We start from the raw sequence: 22,274 nt of genomic DNA on the forward strand, positions 1-22,274 counted from the left end.
TTTTTAAAGAGCCATTATTGCCTTGTGTTTTTGTTCGGCAGCCTCGTTCAGCTTGACCATGATTTTTTCCGTAACATCCTCGATTTCTTTTTGAGCTCGGAACGCGTCATCTTTGGAAATACCTTCTAACTTTCCAGCCTCGCCTTGCTTCACGACCTTGAGGACATTCCGGCGGATAGTACGTACACGTTGTCGGTACTTTTCCGTGTGTTTAGTCAGGGCCTTGGCCGTTTGTTGGCGAACTTCCAGCGACACGCGCGGTAGCGGGATGCGCACGACCCCGCCTTCCTCAACGGATGGATTCAATTCCAACTTATCCCGAATCGCGACACCAACATTCTTAGCCAACTCCGGATCATAGCAGGTTGCCTGTGCCAAAGTTGATGATGAAATCACGACTTGTGCGACCGAGTTCAGAGGGGCGTGTGAACCGTAGGCGTCGACCTGAATGTCGTCAAAAATATCGGCGGTGGGTTCAGAACCCCGAATTGTTTTCAGTTTGGTAACAAAGGAGTCGACTACCTTAGTCATACGGATCTTGACTTGCGCGGGATCCGGCAGCACGGTTTCGTCCTCGTCTTCATCGTCTTCTTCCGCTTCCTCGTCCCAGCCGATGAAAGAATCGGACTCGCCTGGTTTGTGGTTCTTTGGTGCACTATTGACTTCCTTGGACTCTTTCTTGCCTTTTTTCTTTTTGCGACGTTCCTGGGCTTCTTTACGCGAATTGGAATGCGCCATCTCGTCGAGGGTGTCCAGGTGGTGACCCATTTTTGCACCGTGCTTCCAACGTAACTGTCCATGTCGAGGTTTGCTTTTGACGGAATCGTCAACACATCCGCCGAAGTTCCAGAAAATGGTATCGCACATTGACGGTGATTCCACCAAAGGGCAGGCTGCCCTCAGGTTCCGCCGCGCGACGTAGGAGAGCGATCGAAAGACGAGTGACATGCGAAAAGTAACCACAAGAAACCCCAAAAGGCTCAAGAACTATTATAACGGAATAGCCAGATACAGTGTATTCTGATTATGACTCACTGTCACTCAACGAAAGTAACTTGGTTGTAAGTTGCCAGTCTCATTCGAGTGCAGCTGTGGTCCTAACGTTCCTCTCTAGTAGGATGGGCAACGAACGATGCTGTAGTTGCTGTTAGCCGATCGAGCCAGACACCATTTTTCTACCTAGGATAGCAGCCGTATAAATGACGGACATTCTATGGACTTTCTATAGGATAAGATAATGTCCTCTGAAGGGTTTCCATCACTATTAGGTAGGTGACTGCAACACAACTGCGAGAGGGAAACCTCTAGTTTTTGCCATCGGTTACCAATCATAAGCCGTACGAACCACGCTAGCTATGATTTAGATGAATCTGGCCGGAATTATATGAGAGAATATTACGGCAGCAGATTTGAATTAGGCGCTCTTTGGTTGTTTTCAATTTTACAGTTAGCCTGAACTCACGATCAAAAAGTGTTTTGTGAGCTTCCCTGACAGCAAATACCGACAACGTCTTACAAGCCCAATTGTAATCATTCATGCGACGAAACGGAAGACTTTCTCTTCATGGATCAAAAGAATTAATGTTCACTTTTCTCTAATGCTCTCTTATACGTAGGGTGGCCACGCATCTTTATTGCGTTGACAACACCTTCCACAGAAGGACTGGATTTTACCTTTTTCTGTCCTTCTGTCGAATCCAAAGCTTCAAAGGCAATGCAAGAGGCCAAATTCTACTCAACGCCGTCCAGTAAATTGCCAAACTGCTTCTTGTTAACTCGCTTTGCCTGCTGTTGCCGCGATCGTTCGTACCAATCGTCCCGATCCAGAAATCGCGAATAGGAACCTTCGTCCTGTGTGGCATCCGCACGCAGTGCTTCCAGAAATTCGGCTTCGGCTTCCCACCAATCGGCGACATCGTCGGCCTGCTTCTCGCGGGCTTGTTCAGCCTTTTCTTTGGCAATTTGACGCTGACTTTTTTCTTCGGTCAGGGTCCGTACCAAGTCCATGTCGCCCTTTTGGGTCGCATCCCGTATCTGATACTGTCGACGAACGGATTCGTCCACCAAGGGAAGCAACAACGCATCCAGAGCGTTTCCTGCACCCATACGCTGCGATTGACGTACGGTACGTGGTCGTGGGAGCTTACCGTCAAAGTTGCTCAATGCCATTAACATCCGTGCCTTGTCTTCGTTGGACATGTTATCGTATTGTGACAAAGATTGGATAGGATTGTCGGTAGGAAAGAGATCTTTCGAAGCCGATGCGGGAGGATCTTGCGTAACGGTGTCAAACAAGGACGAAGTCGTACGAGGGATTCGCAAAGGTGAAGCACGCTCCGTTGACAACTCGTTCCCGGCTTGCCCTTCAACCAAAACCGAGAGTTCCGGATTCAGTGAAGTCCATTCCAAAAGGTCTTGACGCGATTCCGACCAACCTCCAACAGGTTGCGCCATAAGACTCGCCACTTCCAGTATAGAGGTCTCGACTTGTAAAGGCACGTCACAGGCAAAACTCATCGCAATGGCTTCATCGGCGTCACACTCCACCACGACTAGTTCTCCGCCACGAATTCCTGGATTGCCGAACTCCTCATCCTCGTCAGACACCGTGACCTCTTCACCCAAAAGCTTGGCAGACTTTTGGGCCGCGACTCGGCGAAGGATGAGCACTCCACTGAGCGACGTTGTACCTTCCAAGAGGCTGGTATTTTCCAAAACAGAACCAATTACTTCCGCATTCAGTTGTTCCTTTAGAATTTGTCTGAGTAGATCGTAGGGACTGCGGTACAGCTGATCCTGCGACGTTTCTGATTTTTCCGGTGGGTATCCCATGACACCTGGAAAGGGTTTTTCTCCTTTGTCCACCCTCCTCCGATCTTGGAACAAGCCAGTTATCCACGTGGCTTCCGCAGCGCCAGTGCCAACTTCGGATATTTGGTCCGTTGCCTTGAACCGATCACGGGCAGCCTCCATATCCCGAGTCAAAACCGCCTTTTGCTCCCTGAGCGCATCCACCTTTGCGTCATCCTCCCGTGCTACCGCAAGTCCGTAGTCCAGTTCCGCAATTTCCATTTCGAGTTCTCGAATTTCCACTTGTAGAATCCGACGCTTCAGGCCTACCATAGCGTTGGTCCCGTCCTCGTCGCCCTGAATGGGTGCTTGTTGTCTCGCCATCCGCGTCTCTTGCTGCTGTTTTTGCTGACGCAAACGAGCCAGTACTTGCGAACGTCCCGTAACGTCTTTTCCCATGAATCGATTGTAGGCGTCCCGTTTGCCCATGTGGAATTTGGCGTCAATGACGTTATTCGCCGCGTCTCGATTACGTTGCGAAGGATCCACAGTCCAAGACGCCCAGGGTACGTTATCGTATAAATCCCCATCCCGGTTCACAAACAGTAGATTGTAGCCGTACAAGCTTGTCATACTGAGAGGTTCCGCTCGTACAACACATTCCAAAAGCGCGAGCTGGTTGGAGTTTCCCCGAAGTGGCACGAGTAAACACGGGACGGAAGCGTCGATTTCGGTAAAAGTGTCTGGTGTTGGACTCACTGTCAGGACGACACAAGTTACGTTGGGACCCTCCGCTGTAGTAGGCAACGTACTCTTTCCTACGAGCCGAACAGTCGTGAGAGCGTCACGGTTCGCCGACTTTTCGATCGATAACGCCGCTTCGATTAACGCCTGTCGAGTTCGTTCATTGCTCGCAGTACGCAAAGAATTATCCGACGACGCAAATTGGTTCCCCCCAGGCCAAGTCATGTACGTGCGGGTCGACGTTGACGCAGAAAAAGAACGAACATTCGGTGAAAGGTACTGGTGTTGCAGTGACAGTACGGGTATTCTGGAACCTTTGGATCTTGGACGAAAGACGAATGCGAATGCGACTACAGCTTCGAACGCAAAGAGAAGTGCAACGAACGACCAAACAATGGATCTCATCAGGCTATATCGTAGGCGTACGGAGTGAATGTTGTGACCAACACGACAACACCATCCTGGTCGAACTAACTTACTGTTATCTATCGACGTATTCGGTAGGGGTATGTTTTCTACACTTTATCGTTCGACTTTCACAGCAATCGAGAAATTCTGCGAAATTCGGTGTCTCTTGCTGACGTGGGCACGACACCAAAAAGCGATTCCTCCGCAAACGAGGGACAGACAGACCAAAATAGATTCCCAAACCCGTCCAACTCGTGATTTACTGAAAAAGCTTCACACGTCTCATTCGTGTGTCACTTTCTATTCACAGTTCCAGTCAGTCATCATGGGAGAGTTGCGTTCAAGTTCACTGTCGTATCTTCCATTTCTTTCGGAGTCCATTAATATAACTGCAATCTTCCGACGGAAATGTGGATCCAATCCATGAATTCGGAACCATACTACTCATTCGTGGATTTCGTGGGCCAGCGACGGGATAAACGGAAAGAGCGAGCAAACCGCGATGTTGTGCACCTTTTTCGTCGGGACCGGTTGTCAAATGTATCCACCGTCAAGCCCTACGGTAACGCCCAAGCGGCGCGTCTCCGTAGAATAGACCTTGATTGCGGATCCAAGACCCGCTTCCAACCGTTTTCCAAGCAACTCACTGTAATTCCTGTTTTGTAAAAATACGACCGGGACTCCTGTATCGTTCGCACCGTTTCGTTGGGCTTGGCTCACAAAACCAAACCACTCACATTGGCTTTGCCGCAGTATCCGCGTGCCCACCTCAAATGTACCATGAGAAAAATCGGTTCTACTTTTCGCAAATCTCTTCTTTGGGTATCGGCTCTCTGCTCTCTGACTTTGGCGCAGCAATCAGCGCAAGAGTTTGACTATTGGAATGAAGTTTGGGACGAACACGATACTGATACCACGCACGACTGGGATTATTGGGACCGTTCGTTGCAGGACCACTACAGCATGTCTTTTACTACCACAACGAGACCAGCGCCACTAGATACGACAATCTCGAATCCGACCACTGCACCAACAACAATGCCCACTTTCGACACGGTCCAGGCTGTGGTAGACTTGGAATACACGGTACTTGTATCTCTACAAGGTGTTTCCGTGTTTGATGTACCACCGAACGATGATTTAGAGCCATTTTTGAAGACTATTTCACAACCAACGGAAGCCTTGCTTGAATTATACAGTCCCATGACGATGATTCACATACGTTCCGTGGGTGGTCTTCAAGTCGGCACAGTTGTCGATAGCCACTTGGACAACAGTGCAAACACCAATGGACGACGCCGCCACCTATCTCGATTGCGCCACCATTCCCAGATTGCTACCTCCCGACATACGACACCAAGGATGCCACACGCGACCAAGCGTTCGGCCCGAATGAACCAACCACAATCACGCCGAAACCATCGTCATCTCCAAGCGCAAACCCGACCACAGCGTGCATCGTCCGTGGTCGTCGAGTTTCAGCTGACAATACCGAGAGTAGCTTGTTACCGTACCGATTGCCTTGCTTTAGCCTTGCTTCGACAATCCACCTACGAGAGCGTGTTGACTCAGTCTGTGACGTTGGGGACCTGGACCAGTGGGATTCGAGTGGCTGCAGCGGTATCTATCCTACCATCCGTCAACCTATTGACGCGGTCTACCGTCGTCGCAGAATCGGTCGAGTTTGTGGCGGCTCGAACTGTGAGCTATTCCGATGGCAACGGTAGCTTTCCCAATGCCGATATTAGTGTCGACGTTGACGAAATTTTGAACGGCCTCACATCCAGCTCAGAGGACAGGGCGAAGGAATGGTCTACAATGGTTCTTACGATCACGACAGCCGTGTTTGCTGTGTTTGGATAGCTCAAACGCCCGTTGCCTTCTAATCCTAACGAATTAACTAAACGTCAGGCAGCAAATGCTTTGTTGCAGTACAATGCTTGTAATTCAAAAATATACGAAAATCGGACGTAACTGGCGCTCTCGCGAAAAAATAAGCAGTCTTCGAACCAACACACCGGTTGTCACGGAGAACCTTCCAAAATTATTTCACTGTCATTCCTTGTTCGAATACGGTTGTCTCTTTTTTTAAATTGAGTAATCATCATTCTCCATCGGATCCATGGCGGTCTGCGACGTGTGAGAATCCAAAAAGAGCAACTCCTTGTAGGTCGCCAGGGACCAAATCTTGGCGGGCACAACTTCTTCGGCTTCGTCACACACTTCGCGGATTTCAATCATGGTTTCGAGACGCAGAACGCGGGCCATCTGCGCCTTCTTGTACGAGTCCTTTTCCTTGGCAATTTCGGCCAAGGCGGTCTTGAGCTTGGGCGCAAACGTTTCCAATTCCGCAAGCGGACCAATTCCGGCTTCCTTGACGTCGGGGACAATGTGCTGGTTGAGCAAGTCAATCATACAGAGTGCCTCCATAACTACCGTTCCAGTGTAATGTTCGTGAAGAATGTCCTGACGCGCTGTACACTCGTCCTTGGTCATGACACCCATCTTTTCAAACAAGGCAATATTCTTGTCATGAGTCAAGCGAGCAATTGCTTCGACACCGGAATCAATACGCCAGAGTCCGCGTTCAGTCAACATCTTTTGGTTCTCTTCGTCGTAGTTGTCGCCATTGAAGACAACCTTCCAGTGTTTCTTGAGGGTGGACCGGGCGATTTCGACGGCATCTTCGCCGGCTTCGATGCGGTCGGCGAATTCGGCAAACTTTTCGGCCGCAATCGTGTTGAGGACCGTGTTGACCATGGAAGGGTTCTGCGAAGAACCGACGGCACGGAACTCAAAGCGTGCACCACCGTAGGGGAAGGGAGAAGTACGGTTGCGATCTTCCGCAGGGACTTCAAAGGGGATGACTTCAAAGGTACCGAGGTCGATAAGTTTCTTGGTGGGATTGTATTTACCAGCGGAGCCGTTCATAAAGGCTTCAATGTAGTCCGACATGTCCTTTCCGAGGTAGGTGGATACAATCGCTGGCGGGGCTTCGCAGGCACCGAGCCGGAAATCGTTACCGGGCGAGCTGATGCTCATGCGCATCAAATCACCGTGCTCGTCAACGGCGGAAATAATGGCCGCCATGATAATGGGAAAGGCAAAGTCGTTGCCGGAGGCCTTGGCTAGATCGTCGGGATCGAGGACGTTGACACCATCGCGAGTGGCAATGGACCAGTTATTGTGCTTGCCAGAGCCATTGACGTCGTCGAAGGGCTTTTCTTGTAGGAGTGCGGCCAGCCCGTACTTGGCGGCGACTTCTTCAATGATCTGCATGACCATAATGTTCTGGTCAATCTGCGTGGTGTTGGTTCCGTAGAGAGGAGCAAACTCGAACTGGTTGGGGGCGACTTCACGGTGACGTGTCTTGAGGGGGATACCGATGCGCCAGCACTCGTCTTGGATATCTTGCATACAGGCCAGGGCGGCGGTAGCACTGGAGAGGGGGGCCATATAATGATCCGACATTTCTTGTCCACGAGGGGCAGACTTTCCAATCAAGGTACGTCCGGTGAGCTGAAGATCGGGGCGGCGGTAGTACTGATCGCGGGAGACAAAAAAGATTTCCTGTTCGAGACCAATATTTGTCTGGATACCGTGGTCCGTGTTCAACCCCAGATGCTTGAGAAGACGACTGCCGTGCCTGTCAATGGCGGCGTTGGCGCGGAGCAGGGGTGTCTTTTCGTCGAGCGCTGCTCCGTAGAAGGAAACGAGGACGGACGGGATGAAGATGGTGTCCCCACGCAGAAAAATGGGCGATGAGGTGTCGACGGCAATGTAACCTCCGGCCGCGTGCGTGCTGCGCAATCCACCGTTGGGGTAGGAAGATCCGTCCGTCTCTCCCTTGGTGAGTGTCTTTCCCTTGAAGTCCTGCACGATCTCGTTGTTCTTGTCAAACTTGAACATCATGTTGTGGACTTGACCTGTAAGACCGTGACGGACTCCACTGGAAGCCATGGGCTGGAACCAATGGCAGTACACGTTGGCGCCGTGTTCGATGGCCCTGATGGAGACAGTATCATCGGGTAGAGTATACAAAGGAAATAGAGGAGCGTGTGGATGGTGAGAATGGAGACTTGGACAAAACGACAGTCACAACAGTAGGTTATCTCTCGATTGTTGGAGGCCAACAACAACAACGACGACGACGACGAGGAGAAGGAGTAGATCCAGCAGTGTAATCCAGCAGTCTGCCCTGGGGAAAGCGAGAGAGACTGCGGGGCTCGCAACGCAACGCATCACTACCTTCCAGTGTCAATCCTCACTCCACGAGTAACAACGTACCAATCAAAGACAGCCATTGCCACGGTATCGGAATGCTTCTTGACCCAGGTAGGATCCTTGAGCATATCTCCGCTTCCGCCGTGCTTGGCGAGGTATTGGTCGGCAATCTTTCCGGTAAAGACGTGCTTGCCGAAATCGTTGAATTGGTCGAGGTTGGCGAACGTACGGATGATCCCGCAACGGGACGTTTCCCGACGCACGAAATGACGAACAGCAGCACGAGAGGCAAACATGCTTGGAAGTTTGGGATGTGGTGTGTATATGAGAGAGTATACGAGTGTGTGTGTTAGGTAGGGAGGCAGAATGCGGACACACGCTTTATACGTTGTGATCGATCAGGATATCGTGGTTGCTGCCTGCACGAGGGTGCGTCGTGTTCGAATTTGGTGTGTGTGTTTTGCTTGGTGCAACTGGGGTTCCTTCGGGGGGACTGGTGTTGTCTGTGTGTGACTTACTGTGATTTTGGGGGCGATTACTACGGTCGGTTGAATCGGGTTCGGATCTGAGGGTCCGTTCCAAAAGATCCATTCCCCAAAATTTCTCTCTCGCGTCGGTGGATCTTCTGTCGCCGTAGAACCATACCTGTACGTTCTCTATCCGTCTACGGACCAACACCGGGAAAGTCTACGCAAAATGGCAGGCCTCGTCGATTCTGCTGGTTCCGGGATGGCGAGACGTATCCAACCTTCATCAAGTTCCGATCTCCTCGGCGGAACTTTGCCGCTTCTGTGATGTCACGCATTTGCTTCTTCGATGACGACAGCAATTAGAGAGCCTTTTGTTCGGTGCGTTCCTTATTGCCTTTGGAAATTTTGAACACAACAAATTCCAAACGCCGTCAAAAATCGGTCTGTCTGTCCTTTCGCCGAACCAACCGTCGACCCCCTCTTTCTGGTCCGAAGAAACCAAAAAGGCCAAAAGGAAACACAACACACGTCCGGTCCGTCCGGTCGTTCCGTCGCTACCGAACAGGATCGAACGGATTGGAACATGAGGAGGACCGCTACTAATGTGACTACTATCCAACGGCGATCGTGCCAGCGGTTCCGATGGTTCTCGACCTTCCCAACACATTTACACTTCCACTATTCTCCACCAATTCCATCCCGGTGCCTTCCGAATCACACCACGAGACGGCGTTTTTTTCAAGGTTTCCGCCGTCCCACCAAGCAAGCCGTCGGATATCATCATGGCGTTCGACTCTTTTGCAGAGCCACGGCATCAACGGCACCATTCACTGTCCGCAAACCATCCAACAGGATTGCAAGTTTCCTTTCGCGGAACCAAAATTGAGATGCCCTTGCTGCCCGGCACGACGGTCGCAGCGGTCCAACAAGCCGTCGTGAGCGTTGCCAATCACGGCGCCAATACCACTAAAACTGCTACCGCCACTGCGACGGCTCTTCCTCCGACCAATGTGCGTTCGGTGGATCAAGAATCCTGGGCACCTTCCGATATCAAACTCGTTCTCCAAGGCAAACTCTTGAGCGATCCAAGCTACGATCTGTACGCTGCTTTGTCAAATTCGACCAAGAAAATGTTCAAGATCGTCGCCACCGGGACTTCGAAAGAGCAGATGCAGGCTTTTACAAAGGCCGCGCTCGTAGCTCCGCGCATCAAGGACGACCTATCGTCGTCCGGCCGGGTCGAGCTGGCCCGGAGGGATCGCCGCGGACGCGCCCTTTTGCAACAGGCTGCCGTCCGACAAAAGTCAAACCACGCCACCGGCAGTAATCGTTATCGTTTCCACAAAATAGAGACCCTTCCTGCCTTGCCAAACGAAGCACAAGCCCGACGCATTTTGGAGACACTGGCGAACGATCCCGGCATTCTCGCTTGCTTGGCCTCGCACCAATGGGCCGTCGGTAGTCTCGCGGAACTACTCCCGGATGGTAAGGTGGGTGAAAGTGCCGTCTCCGTCATGGGCTTGAACCGCAACCAAGGACAACAAATTTTGCTCCGACTTCGTACGGACGACTTTCAAGGCTTTCGACCCATGACTAAAATTCGAAAGGTACTTTACCATGAATTAGCGCACAACGAGATTCGTCCACACAACCAGGATTTCTTCCAACTTATGCGACAAATCGAACAAGAGTGCATCAGTATGGACTGGACGCAAGGTGCCGGTTTGAGTTCATTCCCCGAAATGGCCGATGCTATCAACGAGGACAGTAGTGGATTGGTGCATGGTGGTACCCACCGATTGGGCGGAGGTAACGATCGCGAGAACGATGCCGAAGAAACCGCCGCCGATCGCGGAAAAATGTCATTGCGAGAGCATGTAGCCCAAGCTGCGTTACGACGCATGTCGGCAGCCGAAGCGACCGAGATTTCCGAGCACTGCGGCTGCCCGAAGTCTCATGCTGACGAAAATCTGTTTTTACCTCCGGAAAATACCACCCCGTCTAATCCCACCTCTCAAACCGATGACGGGTCGCCACACGAAAGAAAGGAGAAACGTTCGAAAGAATAATTGTAAAGCTATGAAACTGTACAACTGTAAATTATAAACATTTTCTTGGTCACCGTTTCGAATCCTTTCGCACAGTTCCTTTCGACCATAAAATAGGCACTTTCTTGTGTACAAAATTTGCCTGACCCGAAGGTACTTGTCGTACCCAGTCTTGATAACTCCACAAATCTTCATTATCCGCGCGATTGTCCAGCAAGACCTTCTCCCGAACCGGTGCGGCGGCGTCTACGTACGAAATCGCCAAGGCCAAACGATCTTCATGATCCTGCTGATTGCCGTACGTTGATCCAGCATCATTGCCGTTGGCACAGTGTAAGGTCCAACCTGCATGCGCCGTCACGTCACCCACCGCCAATGGCATGTAATCAACTAGAGGAGATGTATATCTTGATTCCAGGTCGTTCCATGGTGAGTTAGGATTCTCCGTGGCGTCACTGACATCATGCCAGTAGGCCAGACTAAAATCGTTGTGCGATTCTGACACGTAGACGAGACCAGTCCCGTCTTTCGGAACTGTTTGCAACGGAATCCACAACGTGATTAGCTTGTTCGTGTCGAAAGGTGCCATTCGTGCGTCGGTATGCCAAGGAGTCGGACCGTCCCCGGGACGTTTCCAGAACAAGGCATCCTGGTACAACCGGACGGCATCCACATCCAATAATTTGCCCGCCGTTGGTGCCAGATCTTTGGCTAGCTGGTGTACGTCGCTTAGGTTTCGCCAAACGTGGAAGTATTGCAAGAACGGTAACGGCGTATCGACACCGAGCAGTTTGTCGAGTTCGCGGCGACATTGCTTAACAGTCCGGCAAGAGCTGGCAAGCTTGGCATCGTTGGAAGCGACTTGTACCTTTTGCTTCCACGCGAGTAGCTCTTGTTCCTTGCCATAGTCGATAAGAGTTTGGCGAGGTTTTACCAGTCGTGCCGTTTCTAACCAGTTACGCAGTACAGAGTGTCCTTTCCGGGCATACTGTAGCTGAATCTGTAGATTGGGAGTGCGACTTCTTGACTTTTCGCCAGTAGCAGAGCAGTTCGATTGGTGATTGTCCGGAGTGTGGGAACCAACTTCCAGTGCATTTTTTCGTGCGTGACCGTCCCGATTTTTCTCTTTCCGTAGTGATGATTGCCCCCGTGAAGGCTTACTTTCATTGGTGGGTTCGGACGACGGAGAAATCAACGGAAGCGTTGTGGATAGGCGAAACGAATCATCACCTGCAAGAAAACTATGGCTTCTTGGAATCAACAAGAGCAATACTGCAAACGAAGCGGACTTTATTGTATGCATTCTCGGCCACCTTCACTCAATCGCAGTGTTCCATTGAATGGATCGGACTTTTGAAAATGCTGTAGACCTTTTTACGTTCGGCAAGCCGACGATGGTGTGATCCACTGTAATATATATGGGCTAGGGTGACTGCGATAAAGGACGAAATAGGATGCGAGGCCACTTCGGAAATTTGGTTGGTGTTCACTGTCCATGCAGTCCGGAGTATTCGTGATTTGCTCTCGGATAGAATTGCCTAAAAACTAATTTGCCCCACATAATCGAATCCTCTTGACGGATGTCACATCGAAGAATTTCGCTAGTCCTGATTCAAATCCGAAAACGACCCCTTACCCCGATGAAACTCCGGTTCGTTGTGTTTGAAATGTTTATTAAACCTACGACGATGTATACTTTAAAAAGTTCAGGAGGGCCCGAGACTGTCTCACAATATTTTGAAACGCAAGACACACCCACACTTTTTGGCTCGAACGCATTACGAAACCTTGCACCATCCAAAAAAGGGTACCGTCGGTGTCTATTGTTGCCGAGATTGCTGCTGCGGAGACCCTCACTCAAAGACTCTTTTCACGCTCGACTTGCGCCAATTACATACACGTGGATTGTTGCCCCTAACTAACGTAAGATACCGATCCATTGACCCGAGCAAGCCGATCGAGAGTGCTCTTATTCTACCATGAGCAGCACCGAAGCGAGCAACACGGAGGAAACCGACACGGACAAAACCCCAATCACTGCGCCGAACAACAACGTGGTTGCTCCCGTTGCATCGGTCAACAATGAGAATATTCCGAATGCTGCCAAAGTATCGAAGGCAAAGACGACGCGAAAGAACACCAAGGGCAAAAAGTCCAAGGCCAACTTTCCCCCAATGTTCAATTACCCACCCCACGGATCGTATATGTACCCGCCCATGGGCTTTCCTCCGCCGCCGCTACCTCCAGGGAGTAGCAAAGGTGCTTCGTATCCTCCTCCGGGATATCCGTACGGACCACCACCGCCGTATATGATGTCCCACTCTTATCACCCCTACTCGCACTATCCGGGTCCGATGTATTCAAACTTGTCGCGCGGGGGCTCTGCAGCTACCAAGGGCAAAAAGAACAGCAAGAAGCTCGATGGAAACGGAAGTGCGGGAATGAAGGACAGCAAAGAAGCGCTTATGCCCTCGACTATGCTTCCTCCGCCACCTTCGCACCCCGGTCCGTACATGTACCCGCACCCGCCTCAGCTTGCACACCATCAACAGCCTCCGTCAACAGCAAGTGCAAGTAGTCGAAAGCATTATCCACCCCAATCTTCGGGAAAGAAGACACCACAGCAAGGACCTAAATGGGAGAAGGAAGAAGATGACAAGCTACGGGCTCTTGTGGACGACATGGGAACAGAAAGCTGGAACGAAGTCGCCGCAAAACTTCCGAACAGGACCGAGCTCATGTGCACGCAGCGATGGAACAGAGTGCTCAAGCCATCTTTGGTCAAAGGACCATGGACAGAAGATGAAGATCGTAAAGTGACAGAGTTGGTGCAAAAGTATGGCGCCAAGAAATGGTCGACGATTGCCCGTCATTTGCCTGGCCGTGTTGGCAAACAATGTCGCGAACGTTGGTGTAACCATCTAGATCCAGGTATTTGCAAAGAAGCCTGGAAGCTGGAGGAGGACCGTATGATCCTGGAGTGTCATTTGACGTTGGGAAACCGCTGGGCCGAAATTGCCAAGCGTCTACCGGGAAGGTAAGTGAATGGACTCTCCTCTAGTGGGAGTTTGTCTTACTCCAGCTCGAGTTGTCTTACTCAACTTGTCATAAATTCCTCGTTTGGACAGAACTGATAACGCTATTAAAAATCACTGGAATTCTTCCATGCGACGAAAGATCGAGCGATTCTTGGCCAAGAAGAGAGGGGTGCACGAGACACTCATCGAACCGTCTGAAGATGGTCGATATGATTTTATGGGAGACTTTGAAGGAGTCTTGGGGGCTGTTCGTGGACGAGATGGACCTGGTTCTGGCACCAGTGCAAGCAGCTGCTCCACTGGGAACAAAACAGATCCTCGCAAAATTAAACCGTACTTCTACCATATGCATACCGCTCCTGGAATGATGGATCCAACACTCGTGTCCACGAACGATTATTCATGGAACAACAAGTCTTGGATGCCCGTGGCAGACTCGAATGTATCCACTCCGTTTATGGCCGGCGCCACTACGCCTGGAGTGACTGCTCAAGATCCTTACAACTCATTCTACCTGTCCAGTGCGCGTAAGACAATGTTTGACGAATCGCCCATGTCAGTGGGAGGAGGAAGCTTCGGAATGCAGCTAACAAGCCCCAATGGACACGGATATAAGGGCATGTCACCGCCCATGTCTAATCTTAAGGACACCTTCGCTACGCCTCTTCAACCAGACTCTCTTCCATCTTTCTCACCCGAAGAAAGGGAAAGCCTCAAACAGACTCTCTTCCAGGAAGGAGTAATGGCCCAGCATCCGAGAACACCTTTGGGATATTCCACATTAGAATCACTTCATTTCGGTATTGGTAGCGACTCAACAATTGGCGACCACATTTCGGACATGCGAATTTGTAATCGCGTGTCTATTTCGCCCATCAGCAAGGACGCTATTCAGGAAAAGTTTTCTATCTATGATACTGTCGCGCAGGAAGCAGTTTATCTTGAACGCACAGAAGACACAGAAATGATGCCTCCACCCACAGCACCCCGGGTCCGCGACGCGCCCCGTGTGAGCTCCTCGGTAATCAAGCTGAACAGCATGACTCCCTGCAATATCACGCAAGACGATACAGAAGGCCACTCCATGTCAATCGATACTTTCGGTAGTGCGACGAAATATATGAAGGGAACTTCCACACCTTCAACTGCTGCAACGGCTGATCAATCGAGTTTCTGGAGTGAACATCTCGGACTCAGTCCAGTGCCTCTCAGTCCTTTCGCCTCTCCGCAAGCTCAAGTACGAAAGATTTCTGAGCAGGATCCACGAGGCCAGAGCAAGCGTGCCAAAGTGGACGACCAACACCGATAGATGCTGACCCTTCTACCACTCCTTCGATCCATCGAGACCGAGAGAATCCTGTCAAGCTCAGATCTCGTTAGTTTATTTCGTGCAGACCAATCTATATAATCATAAAACAGTTAATCCTTTTACGCGTCTGGATCAAATGCCATTCCTAGAGAGACCACGCTTATGTTTTGCTGTCGCTACGGATAAGGCTTTTGTTGGAGCAGCAAATTTCTTCACGATTTTATGTCTCGTATTTATAGGCTATACTTGATTCCTCGCATTAGTAGTTACGTTTTTATTGTAAGCGGATAGGTGTAGGCAACCCATCTTGGACTTCCATTAGAACAACAATACGTGTATAAGACTGAGTAGTCCCGCCGCCAGCGCAGCGGTCCCGACCGCGATCGCCTTGGCGCTGCTACCGCCACTACCACTGCCACCACCAGCCGCAGCACCGCCGGTCGTGGGAAGGAAGCAAATGTGGACATCGTCCAAAATGTTGGCCGACTGAGTGGGCGAGCAATCAGGGAGACTACCGACGGGTTCGGTAAATACGTTGCGGAACCAGGAACGACCGGTCAAGGGCTGGGTGGTACCAACAACGGCACAAAAGTCGGCCAAGACGTTGTAGTATTCCGCATAGCGCTGCTCAAACCAAGCATTTTCTCCGGATGCCTGGTAATCGAAGACTTGTTGGTCCTGCACGGCCTTCATGTTCTGAAGCTGCTCGCCGAAGGTTTCCGATGCCGTATCCCAGTTACTGGACGGATAGATCCAGTGATCGGCATCCTTTCCGAGTTCCACCAATTCTTCCGTGGTCATGTAGGGTGCACCGCAGACGGTGGTGTTGCCTTCGGTACTGCTAATAATTTCGGCCCCGCACGCGTTGGCGAATTCGCAGTAGTAGTTGGGGCATTCGGCGACATCCCATCCGCCACAGAAATCACTGTAGTAGGCCCACAAGACGACGGGTTTGACCGGCATATTGTCGGCCTGGACGGCTCCGGCGTTTTGCGCGACGCAATCAAAGCGCGATTCCGCGGCCTCGACGACTTGGTTGGCGGTGTGCTCCTTGTTGAAGAAGACGGAAAAGAACTTGACCCATTCAAAGACGGCCACGTTGGTGAGTTCGCTGTACTCTTGGATGTTGACCGTATTGTCAAAGGGGACTTGGGTGAAGGACGCTACAAAGGCTACCGTGCCAGCACTGAGTGCAGTGTTGCCAGTGGCGGGTGCGTCTACCCCTTCACTGGGTTCCACCAGTGTGAGGACGTTACCGGCGGCGATCTCGTCCAAGAAGCAAGGCGACGAAATAAAGTCCGTGTCGGTCAAAAAGGCCGCAATTTCGTCGACGAGTTCGAGTTGCTCCATAAAGCCAATGTGCGGCGTTTGCGAGAGACCCACGTTGGACAGGGGAATCTCGAGGACGGCGTTGAAGTTGCCGTTGTCGACGACATCGGCCGGAGGCGTGCTACCACACTGGTAGAGGAGGTAGGTCGTGTTGTCGAAGAGATTGTTGGCAATCTTGTAGGTGTTATGGTAAGTCACATTCCATCCTTGGGAGAAGAGCGGTTCTACCTTGTCGGTGAAGATATCCACCGAAAGGTCCGCAGTCGATGTCAGGCAAGCCGGAGGTTCGTCGGCGTGTACGGTGCCAATCACGGCGACGACACCCAGAAAGGTTGTGGCAGCGAACGAAAACTTCATCATTGGAACGAGGCAGGGAGGGAACACACGCTGTGCTGCGGGGGTAGGTTCGGAGTATCCTGATGGCGTTGGTTGGTTGACAGGTTGGTTCGCTCGTTGGTGTATATGTAACTTGTGCGTGTGTGAGGTGTGTGTCGCTTCTGTCTCGGGTTGGTACGCAAGAAAAAGGCCTTCACGGTCAACTAAGCGCGGTGTATCTATTGGGTTTCGGTACACACGTTCGCGTGTTGGCTCGGCCCCGTCCGGATTGCGAATCACGTGCTTCGTGCTCAATATCCACGATCGATCGACTTGGCGTTTTCAATGTAAATTCCTGACTGATAAAACCCTACCTCGACTACCGTTTGCTCTGCTCTAGAGGGTGAAAAAGTACTCTGTAGCCCTATTTACTCGAATTCCTGTACTTAATAGTACATGGGAGAGAGTCTCTCGAATACCGTAGAAATGTCACGTACCATACCAGTCAACGAAGAGGTGAGAGTGAACATTCTCTCGATTCCAAGTCTCGTCACGTATGACCTACCTACCCTATCCCCAACCAGTCAAACAAGGTCCAGGTCGACACCGAATTCTATACGAGTTACACTAGTTGTGTGAGTGAGTGTGTGTAGATGTGCGTGAACCCTTGCATCGTCACGAACGACGATTACATGGCGGGTCCGTCGCGTACAAAATCCACGACGAATTCGCCAGCCACGCTGCCCAAATGGTGCAAGACTTCCATGGTCCCGTCCACGAGGTCGGCTTCGTGGTACTGGACACCCCACTCCTTGCAGAACGATTCGACCAGTGCGTGTGTCTTGGCCAGATTGTGTCGGGGCAGGCTGGGGAATAAGTGGTGGTCGACTTGGTACTGGAGGCCACCACAGAACCAGTCGACAAAGGCTTGGGGGAAACCGTGTCCGCCCGTGACGTTGCGAGTCGTGGTGACTTGGAGCTTCCAGAAATCCGGACGGGCGTCGGCATTGTAGGTGGCCATGCCGTTGTGGCCGAGGCCAAAGACAATGGCGAGCAAGAATCCACAGGACGCGGTCGCGGTGAGAAAGTAAAACGCGGTGTACGCGAACGAGAAGCGTCCAAAGCCGGACGAAACGGTAAGCATCCAAGCGTAGTGCAGCAGGATGCCAGCCTTTTCCAAAAGGGGGTACTGGAGACCCTTGGCCTTGAGTTCGAGAGCAGCGTTCTCCGACGCAGCTCCGAGCCCAAAGGCGCACTTGAAGGACTCGTTCAACCACGACAGGCGGGCGAGCAACAAGATGGGAAAGTAAAAGTAGGATTGGTTACGGATCATGAACTTGACCAAACCCGAATCCTTGCCGTCGGCTTGGAGTTCCCGGTAAGACTGGGCTTGCTGGACGGACCAAGCGAGAAGGGGCATGGTATCGATGTCCGGGTCCCCATCTTGCGCGACTGCGGAGGAGCAGTGGAGGTTGGGGACGGCGTGGTGTCCGTTGTGCTTGTTTTTCCACCATTGTACGGAGTAACCCTGCATGAGGTTCCCCCAAAAGAGTCCTCCGAGATCCCCGTGTTTGCGCTTGGTGAAGACCTGGTGGTGCAGAAAGTCGTGTGCCAACCATCCCGACTGCTGAAAGAATGTTCCCAGCATGACGGCGCTGGCCAGGTGTACCCAGAAGCGGTCCGAGTAAAAGACGAGAGCACAGGCGGCGGCCCAAATAGCCATGTTGCTGAGGCACTTGTAGACGTAGAACCACTTGTTGGACTTGAACATGCCCATCATGATGAGTTTGGAGCGCAGATCGCGGTAGCCCTTTTCAAAGGCGATTTGCTGCGGCTCCTTGCCGGTGGTTTCCGGCAGCAATTCGCCAATGTAGAACTTCTTCATGAGCGACTGCGATCCGGGTGCGTGAAAGGCTGCGAAAATGTCCGTCATGTCGTCTCCGGCGTGCGTGAAAATGACGGCGCCCCCGGGATGTTCGTGCCAGTTGGACACGTCGTAGACCTTGTTGGAGTGAATGATCCAGGCGTCTTCCGGAGACGCGTGGGTCTTGACTTCCTGCCAACTGATCTTGCGAGCCGCCGTTGAGCCCTTCGAGGCCCGAGCGTCCCCTCCTTTGCCCATGATTCTGATTATGTTAAATGTATGTTAGGTGAATGTTTGTAAATGGAATGTTGGTGGAATGTGAATGGAAATACCAGGGAAAGTGTATATGTATACGTGTAGTGGAGGTATCGCGGTTTGGTTGAAAAGTATGGTAATGGGGGAGAAGAATGGTTTTTTGCAAAACCGGAACCGTCATGAAACACGCTACCAATGAAATTACTATATAGCCATTCCAACACCACCGCACTAAATGCACTACCCAACAAATAATTCCTTCCGCCGTCTATATTTACAGTACCGTTCACTGTAAGGTGTCTGCTAGGGAGAGTGACTCACGACGAAACAAAAACAAAAGATCCGCGTAGCTTGACGTTGGGTGATTTACTGTTACCCCCTTCTCCGACGCGAATATCCGATTGGCCAATGAAAACGTACTGGTGTGCGTCCCCCTCGCTCCCTCATTATCCTACATACTGGCGTGGATCGCAGACGTGGCCGTTTTCATACGAGAACAACGAACGATCGTGAAATTGATGACCCGAATGCCGACCTCCCGCAAGGTCAGCAAAACCACGCCAACCGTAAGTTAGTACAGACGCCCTTTTTTGGAGACGTTCGAAAGTGATATTTTAATGGGAATACGGAATGGTAAGCAAGTCTGTTCATTTTGCTACACGATTTCTGGGGGAACGGCGTCATTGCCTTTGTCCGTTTCCGTCCTTCTATTTCAATTTTGGAAGTCCCAAGCCGATCGACACTGTATCCGTGGTTTTTCTACGCAGAACAACGTTGGACAGCCGGCCACACCTCCGCATTTCTTCTTCGATATAAATCGCCATACTAATTGTAGAGTCCGATTGCCCGTACCCCCCATAGCGAAATGGAATATCATCGAAATTTGCACTCCCTACTCGACTACTAGCAAACGCACGGCGTCGGATCTACCGTGTTCTATCTGCTATAGTAGGGATCCGCAACTGCGTTTCTGATTTCTAAGAAGCAAAACACAAGTTCGCCGCAGTCTCTTGCGTTACCGACAATCTACCTTTCTGATCATCTCCCTTGCCCAACAGAAATACGAATACGCTTATTATCTCAATCCTCCTCCCACACTCACAACTTTCCCCGTGTGCGCTCCGCTGTGACCAGTGCCTTCCACAATTTGACGATTCTCCCGAGACACGGGAACCCCGCACTTACGTTACCTTACTGTTAATACTGTTGGTGTTGTTACTTTCCTCGAACGCCGTTCGTCCCTACCTACCGCATGGATCCTTCGCAGTACCACCATTTCTCCGCGCAGCAATTGCAAGGATTGACGGGAGGAGACTCCTCCAGTAGAGCTCCGCAAGACGCCCACGGCGGTGGGAGTCACGGAAACAACGGTGGTAACCAAGAAACGCACATCAACAATCAAGAGAACGCGCAGCAGCTCTCGGCGAGCCTCTTTCAACAAATGCAAAGCATCCAACAACAACAGCAGCAACAACAACAATCTGCGCATACGCAGGGAACTGCGCAAGGTGGTAGCATCAACAATAGCGGAGTGCCATTACTGGTGGGAGCAACGCCCTTGCAACAGCAACTTTCGGCTCTGCAGAGTCTGACTGCACATCCGGGATTCGCCGCCTTTCAAAATCAGCAACAGCAAACCCAGCCTCCTCCCCAACAACCAACGTCGCAGCTGCAGATTCCCCAAGGACTTCTCAATATTCCTGGTCTTACTGCCGAACAAGCAGCCTTGTTCTTTCAACAAGCCCAACAACAACAGCAGCAGCAGCAAGCCCAACAACAACAAATGCAACAGCCGAATCAGCAAGCGCAACAGCTTCAACAGCAAATGCAGCAACATTTACAGCAGCAAGCCCAGCAGCAGCAGAACCAAACTGTACAGCAACAGTACCAGCAATTTCAACAACCACAACAACAACAATTCCAGCAGCAACAGCCACAAGGTCTCATGAATGCCAATGCTCTTGGTATTAGCCTCCAGCAGCAGATCCAACAGTTGCAGCTGGCTCAACAGCTCATGGCGGCTGGTTTACCCGCCAATTTGTCCTTGATGGGCGCCGGGGCGGCTCCTGGAAACGTCAATCTGGCGAGCTTTATGAGTGGACAAACACAGCAGCCAGCCGTGACACAGCCAAATTCACAGTTGGCCGCTTTTCAAAATAATCAGTTGCTAATGGCGCAGCAGAATCTGGGAAAGCAAACAACACCGTCCACTGGAGCCTTTGGTGGTTTTTTGCCGGAAGAGTCGCAAAAACCGAGCGATTCGGCCGGAAGCGCGCCGACAGCTACAGAAGAGTGGGCGGAACCGTTCGCGGGCAAGGGAAAGAAAGAGCCACCGTTTCCACTCAAGTTGCACCAGATTTTAGGCAATCCGGAATTTGCCGAGTGCATTTGCTGGAATCCGCACGGGCGTTCCTGGAGGATCTTGAAGCCACCCGTGTTTGAACAGCTCGTCATTCCACTCTACTTCCGGTACGTACCTAATTGTAGAAACACGGAATTGTTGCGGATTTTCAGCTCTCACTTACCCGAATTGTATTGCTGAATATATTTCAGCCACGCTAAATACGCCTCTTTCATGCGTCAAGTCAATGGCTGGGGTTTCAAACGAATTGTTTCGGGTAACGATCACAATTCATACTTCCACGAACTCTTCGTGCGCGAGTATCCCCAACTGTGCATCAAAATGAAGCGCATCAAAAAGGGCGAGGGTGAGAGGAAGAGAAAGTCGGATGATGGTAGTGACGATAGCGATGGCGGCAATATTGAAGGCGAGAATTCGGCAGCGAATGAGGCTGGCGATCAAGGCAGCAACGAGGGAAGTGACGATAACAAAGGACAATCACAGAATGATTCCTTGAGCAATCTTCACCATCAATACAATCTTCCTTCACAAGAGTCGTCGAATCAGCAGGGCTCTATTTTTTCGCAACTGGGCGGAGGGAGCAACAACACCCGCAAGTGATCAGAATGCCTTGGCGGGTATTTTGAACCAGGGACAGTTTAATCTTGGACAATTGAACGGCGGAGGAAGACTTTCGAATATGATGGGAAGCTCTGCTTCTCCCAACCCCGCGACTCCTGCATCCAGCGCCCCTGTATCTTTGCCGAGCGGTCTTGCAGGTTTGCAAGGCGTTGACAGCGCCACCCTCATGAAGTTGCAGGAAGCTTTGTCGGCGGCCGGTGGGGGCAATGCTATGCAGTCATTACTGCAGCAGCAAGCTCCCGCTGCGCCTTCCGCTCCACAACAATTGCAGCAAACGCCGCAGCTCGGCAATTTTGCCTTCCTTAGCTCGCAGATTGGCGGTCCTAACGCAGCACTGCTGGCGGCGCAACTCCAGGCAGCAACCCAAGGGCCAAGCGGAGGCAACGGTGGAGAAGAGCGTGATACAGACAAGGAAAGCGAAGCAGTCTGAATGGATTTCGGATGATACGTAATCAGTGAAGTATTGTTTACGTGAACAGTATTGTTTAATCAGAAGT

At 51.3% G+C, this 22,274-nt stretch overlaps 10 protein-coding genes across 10 annotated transcripts; 4 read left to right on the top strand and 6 right to left on the bottom strand.

Moving 5' to 3' along the window:
* Positions 1 to 3: 3 nt before the first annotated feature.
* Positions 4 to 1,084, bottom strand: PHATRDRAFT_48316 (predicted protein; the record flags this gene model as incomplete). Its single annotated transcript, XM_002182860.1, has 1 exon — positions 4 to 1,084. The coding sequence occupies exon 1, from the start codon at positions 946 to 948 to the stop codon at positions 4 to 6; it is 945 nt and encodes a 314-aa protein (XP_002182896.1). The 5' UTR covers positions 949 to 1,084.
* Positions 1,085 to 1,416: 332 nt separating this feature from the next.
* PHATRDRAFT_48317 (predicted protein) lies at positions 1,417 to 3,957 on the bottom strand. Its single transcript, XM_002182861.1, has one exon. It carries the CDS (start codon positions 3,937 to 3,939, stop codon positions 1,732 to 1,734), a length of 2,208 nt encoding a protein of 735 aa, XP_002182897.1. The 5' UTR covers positions 3,940 to 3,957; the 3' UTR covers positions 1,417 to 1,731.
* Positions 3,958 to 4,722: 765 nt separating this feature from the next.
* Positions 4,723 to 5,805, top strand: PHATRDRAFT_38744 (predicted protein; the record flags this gene model as incomplete). The annotated part of the gene is made up of 1 exon (XM_002182736.1): positions 4,723 to 5,805. The coding sequence occupies one exon, from the start codon at positions 4,723 to 4,725 to the stop codon at positions 5,803 to 5,805; it is 1,083 nt and encodes a 360-aa protein (XP_002182772.1).
* Positions 5,791 to 8,676, bottom strand: GLNA (GLNA, glutamine synthase). Its single transcript, XM_002182862.1, has 2 exons — positions 8,230 to 8,676; positions 5,791 to 7,948 (listed from the first exon to the last, which is right to left on the bottom strand). Exons 1-2 carry the CDS (start codon positions 8,460 to 8,462, stop codon positions 6,031 to 6,033), a joined length of 2,151 nt encoding a protein of 716 aa, XP_002182898.1. The 5' UTR covers positions 8,463 to 8,676; the 3' UTR covers positions 5,791 to 6,030.
* Positions 8,677 to 8,827: 151 nt separating this feature from the next.
* On the top strand, positions 8,828 to 10,727 carry PHATRDRAFT_48319 (predicted protein). The gene has a single exon (XM_002182737.1). It carries the CDS (start codon positions 9,419 to 9,421, stop codon positions 10,703 to 10,705), a length of 1,287 nt encoding a protein of 428 aa, XP_002182773.1. The 5' UTR covers positions 8,828 to 9,418; the 3' UTR covers positions 10,706 to 10,727.
* A 27-nt stretch (positions 10,728 to 10,754) lies between these two features.
* Positions 10,755 to 12,121, bottom strand: PHATRDRAFT_48320 (predicted protein; the record flags this gene model as incomplete). The annotated part of the gene is made up of 1 exon (XM_002182863.1): positions 10,755 to 12,121. Exon 1 carries the CDS (start codon positions 11,985 to 11,987, stop codon positions 10,755 to 10,757), a length of 1,233 nt encoding a protein of 410 aa, XP_002182899.1. The 5' UTR covers positions 11,988 to 12,121.
* A 1,301-nt stretch (positions 12,122 to 13,422) lies between these two features.
* On the top strand, positions 13,423 to 13,870 carry PHATRDRAFT_15016 (predicted protein; the record flags this gene model as incomplete). Its single annotated transcript, XM_002182738.1, has 2 exons — positions 13,423 to 13,721; positions 13,813 to 13,870. Coding segments are annotated over 2 exons (357 nt in total), but the record flags the coding sequence as incomplete, so codon positions are not given.
* A 1,404-nt stretch (positions 13,871 to 15,274) lies between these two features.
* PHATRDRAFT_48322 (predicted protein) lies at positions 15,275 to 17,128 on the bottom strand. Its single transcript, XM_002182864.1, has one exon. It carries the CDS (start codon positions 16,718 to 16,720, stop codon positions 15,350 to 15,352), a length of 1,371 nt encoding a protein of 456 aa, XP_002182900.1. The 5' UTR covers positions 16,721 to 17,128; the 3' UTR covers positions 15,275 to 15,349.
* Positions 17,129 to 18,912, bottom strand: PTD6 (delta 6 fatty acid desaturase). The gene has a single exon (XM_002182865.1). It carries the CDS (start codon positions 18,795 to 18,797, stop codon positions 17,364 to 17,366), a length of 1,434 nt encoding a protein of 477 aa, XP_002182901.1. The 5' UTR covers positions 18,798 to 18,912; the 3' UTR covers positions 17,129 to 17,363.
* Positions 18,913 to 19,797: 885 nt separating this feature from the next.
* On the top strand, positions 19,798 to 22,247 carry PHATRDRAFT_48325 (predicted protein). The gene is made up of 3 exons (XM_002182739.1): positions 19,798 to 21,263; positions 21,348 to 21,689; positions 21,754 to 22,247. Exons 1-3 carry the CDS (start codon positions 20,047 to 20,049, stop codon positions 22,205 to 22,207), a joined length of 2,013 nt encoding a protein of 670 aa, XP_002182775.1. The 5' UTR covers positions 19,798 to 20,046; the 3' UTR covers positions 22,208 to 22,247.
* The last annotated feature ends 27 nt before the right edge of the window (positions 22,248 to 22,274 follow it).

The sequence above is a fragment of the Phaeodactylum tricornutum genome, chromosome 17 (genome assembly GCF_000150955.2).
Source record: "Phaeodactylum tricornutum CCAP 1055/1 chromosome 17, whole genome shotgun sequence".
NCBI lineage: Eukaryota > Bacillariophyta > Bacillariophyceae > Surirellales > Neidiaceae > Phaeodactylum > Phaeodactylum tricornutum.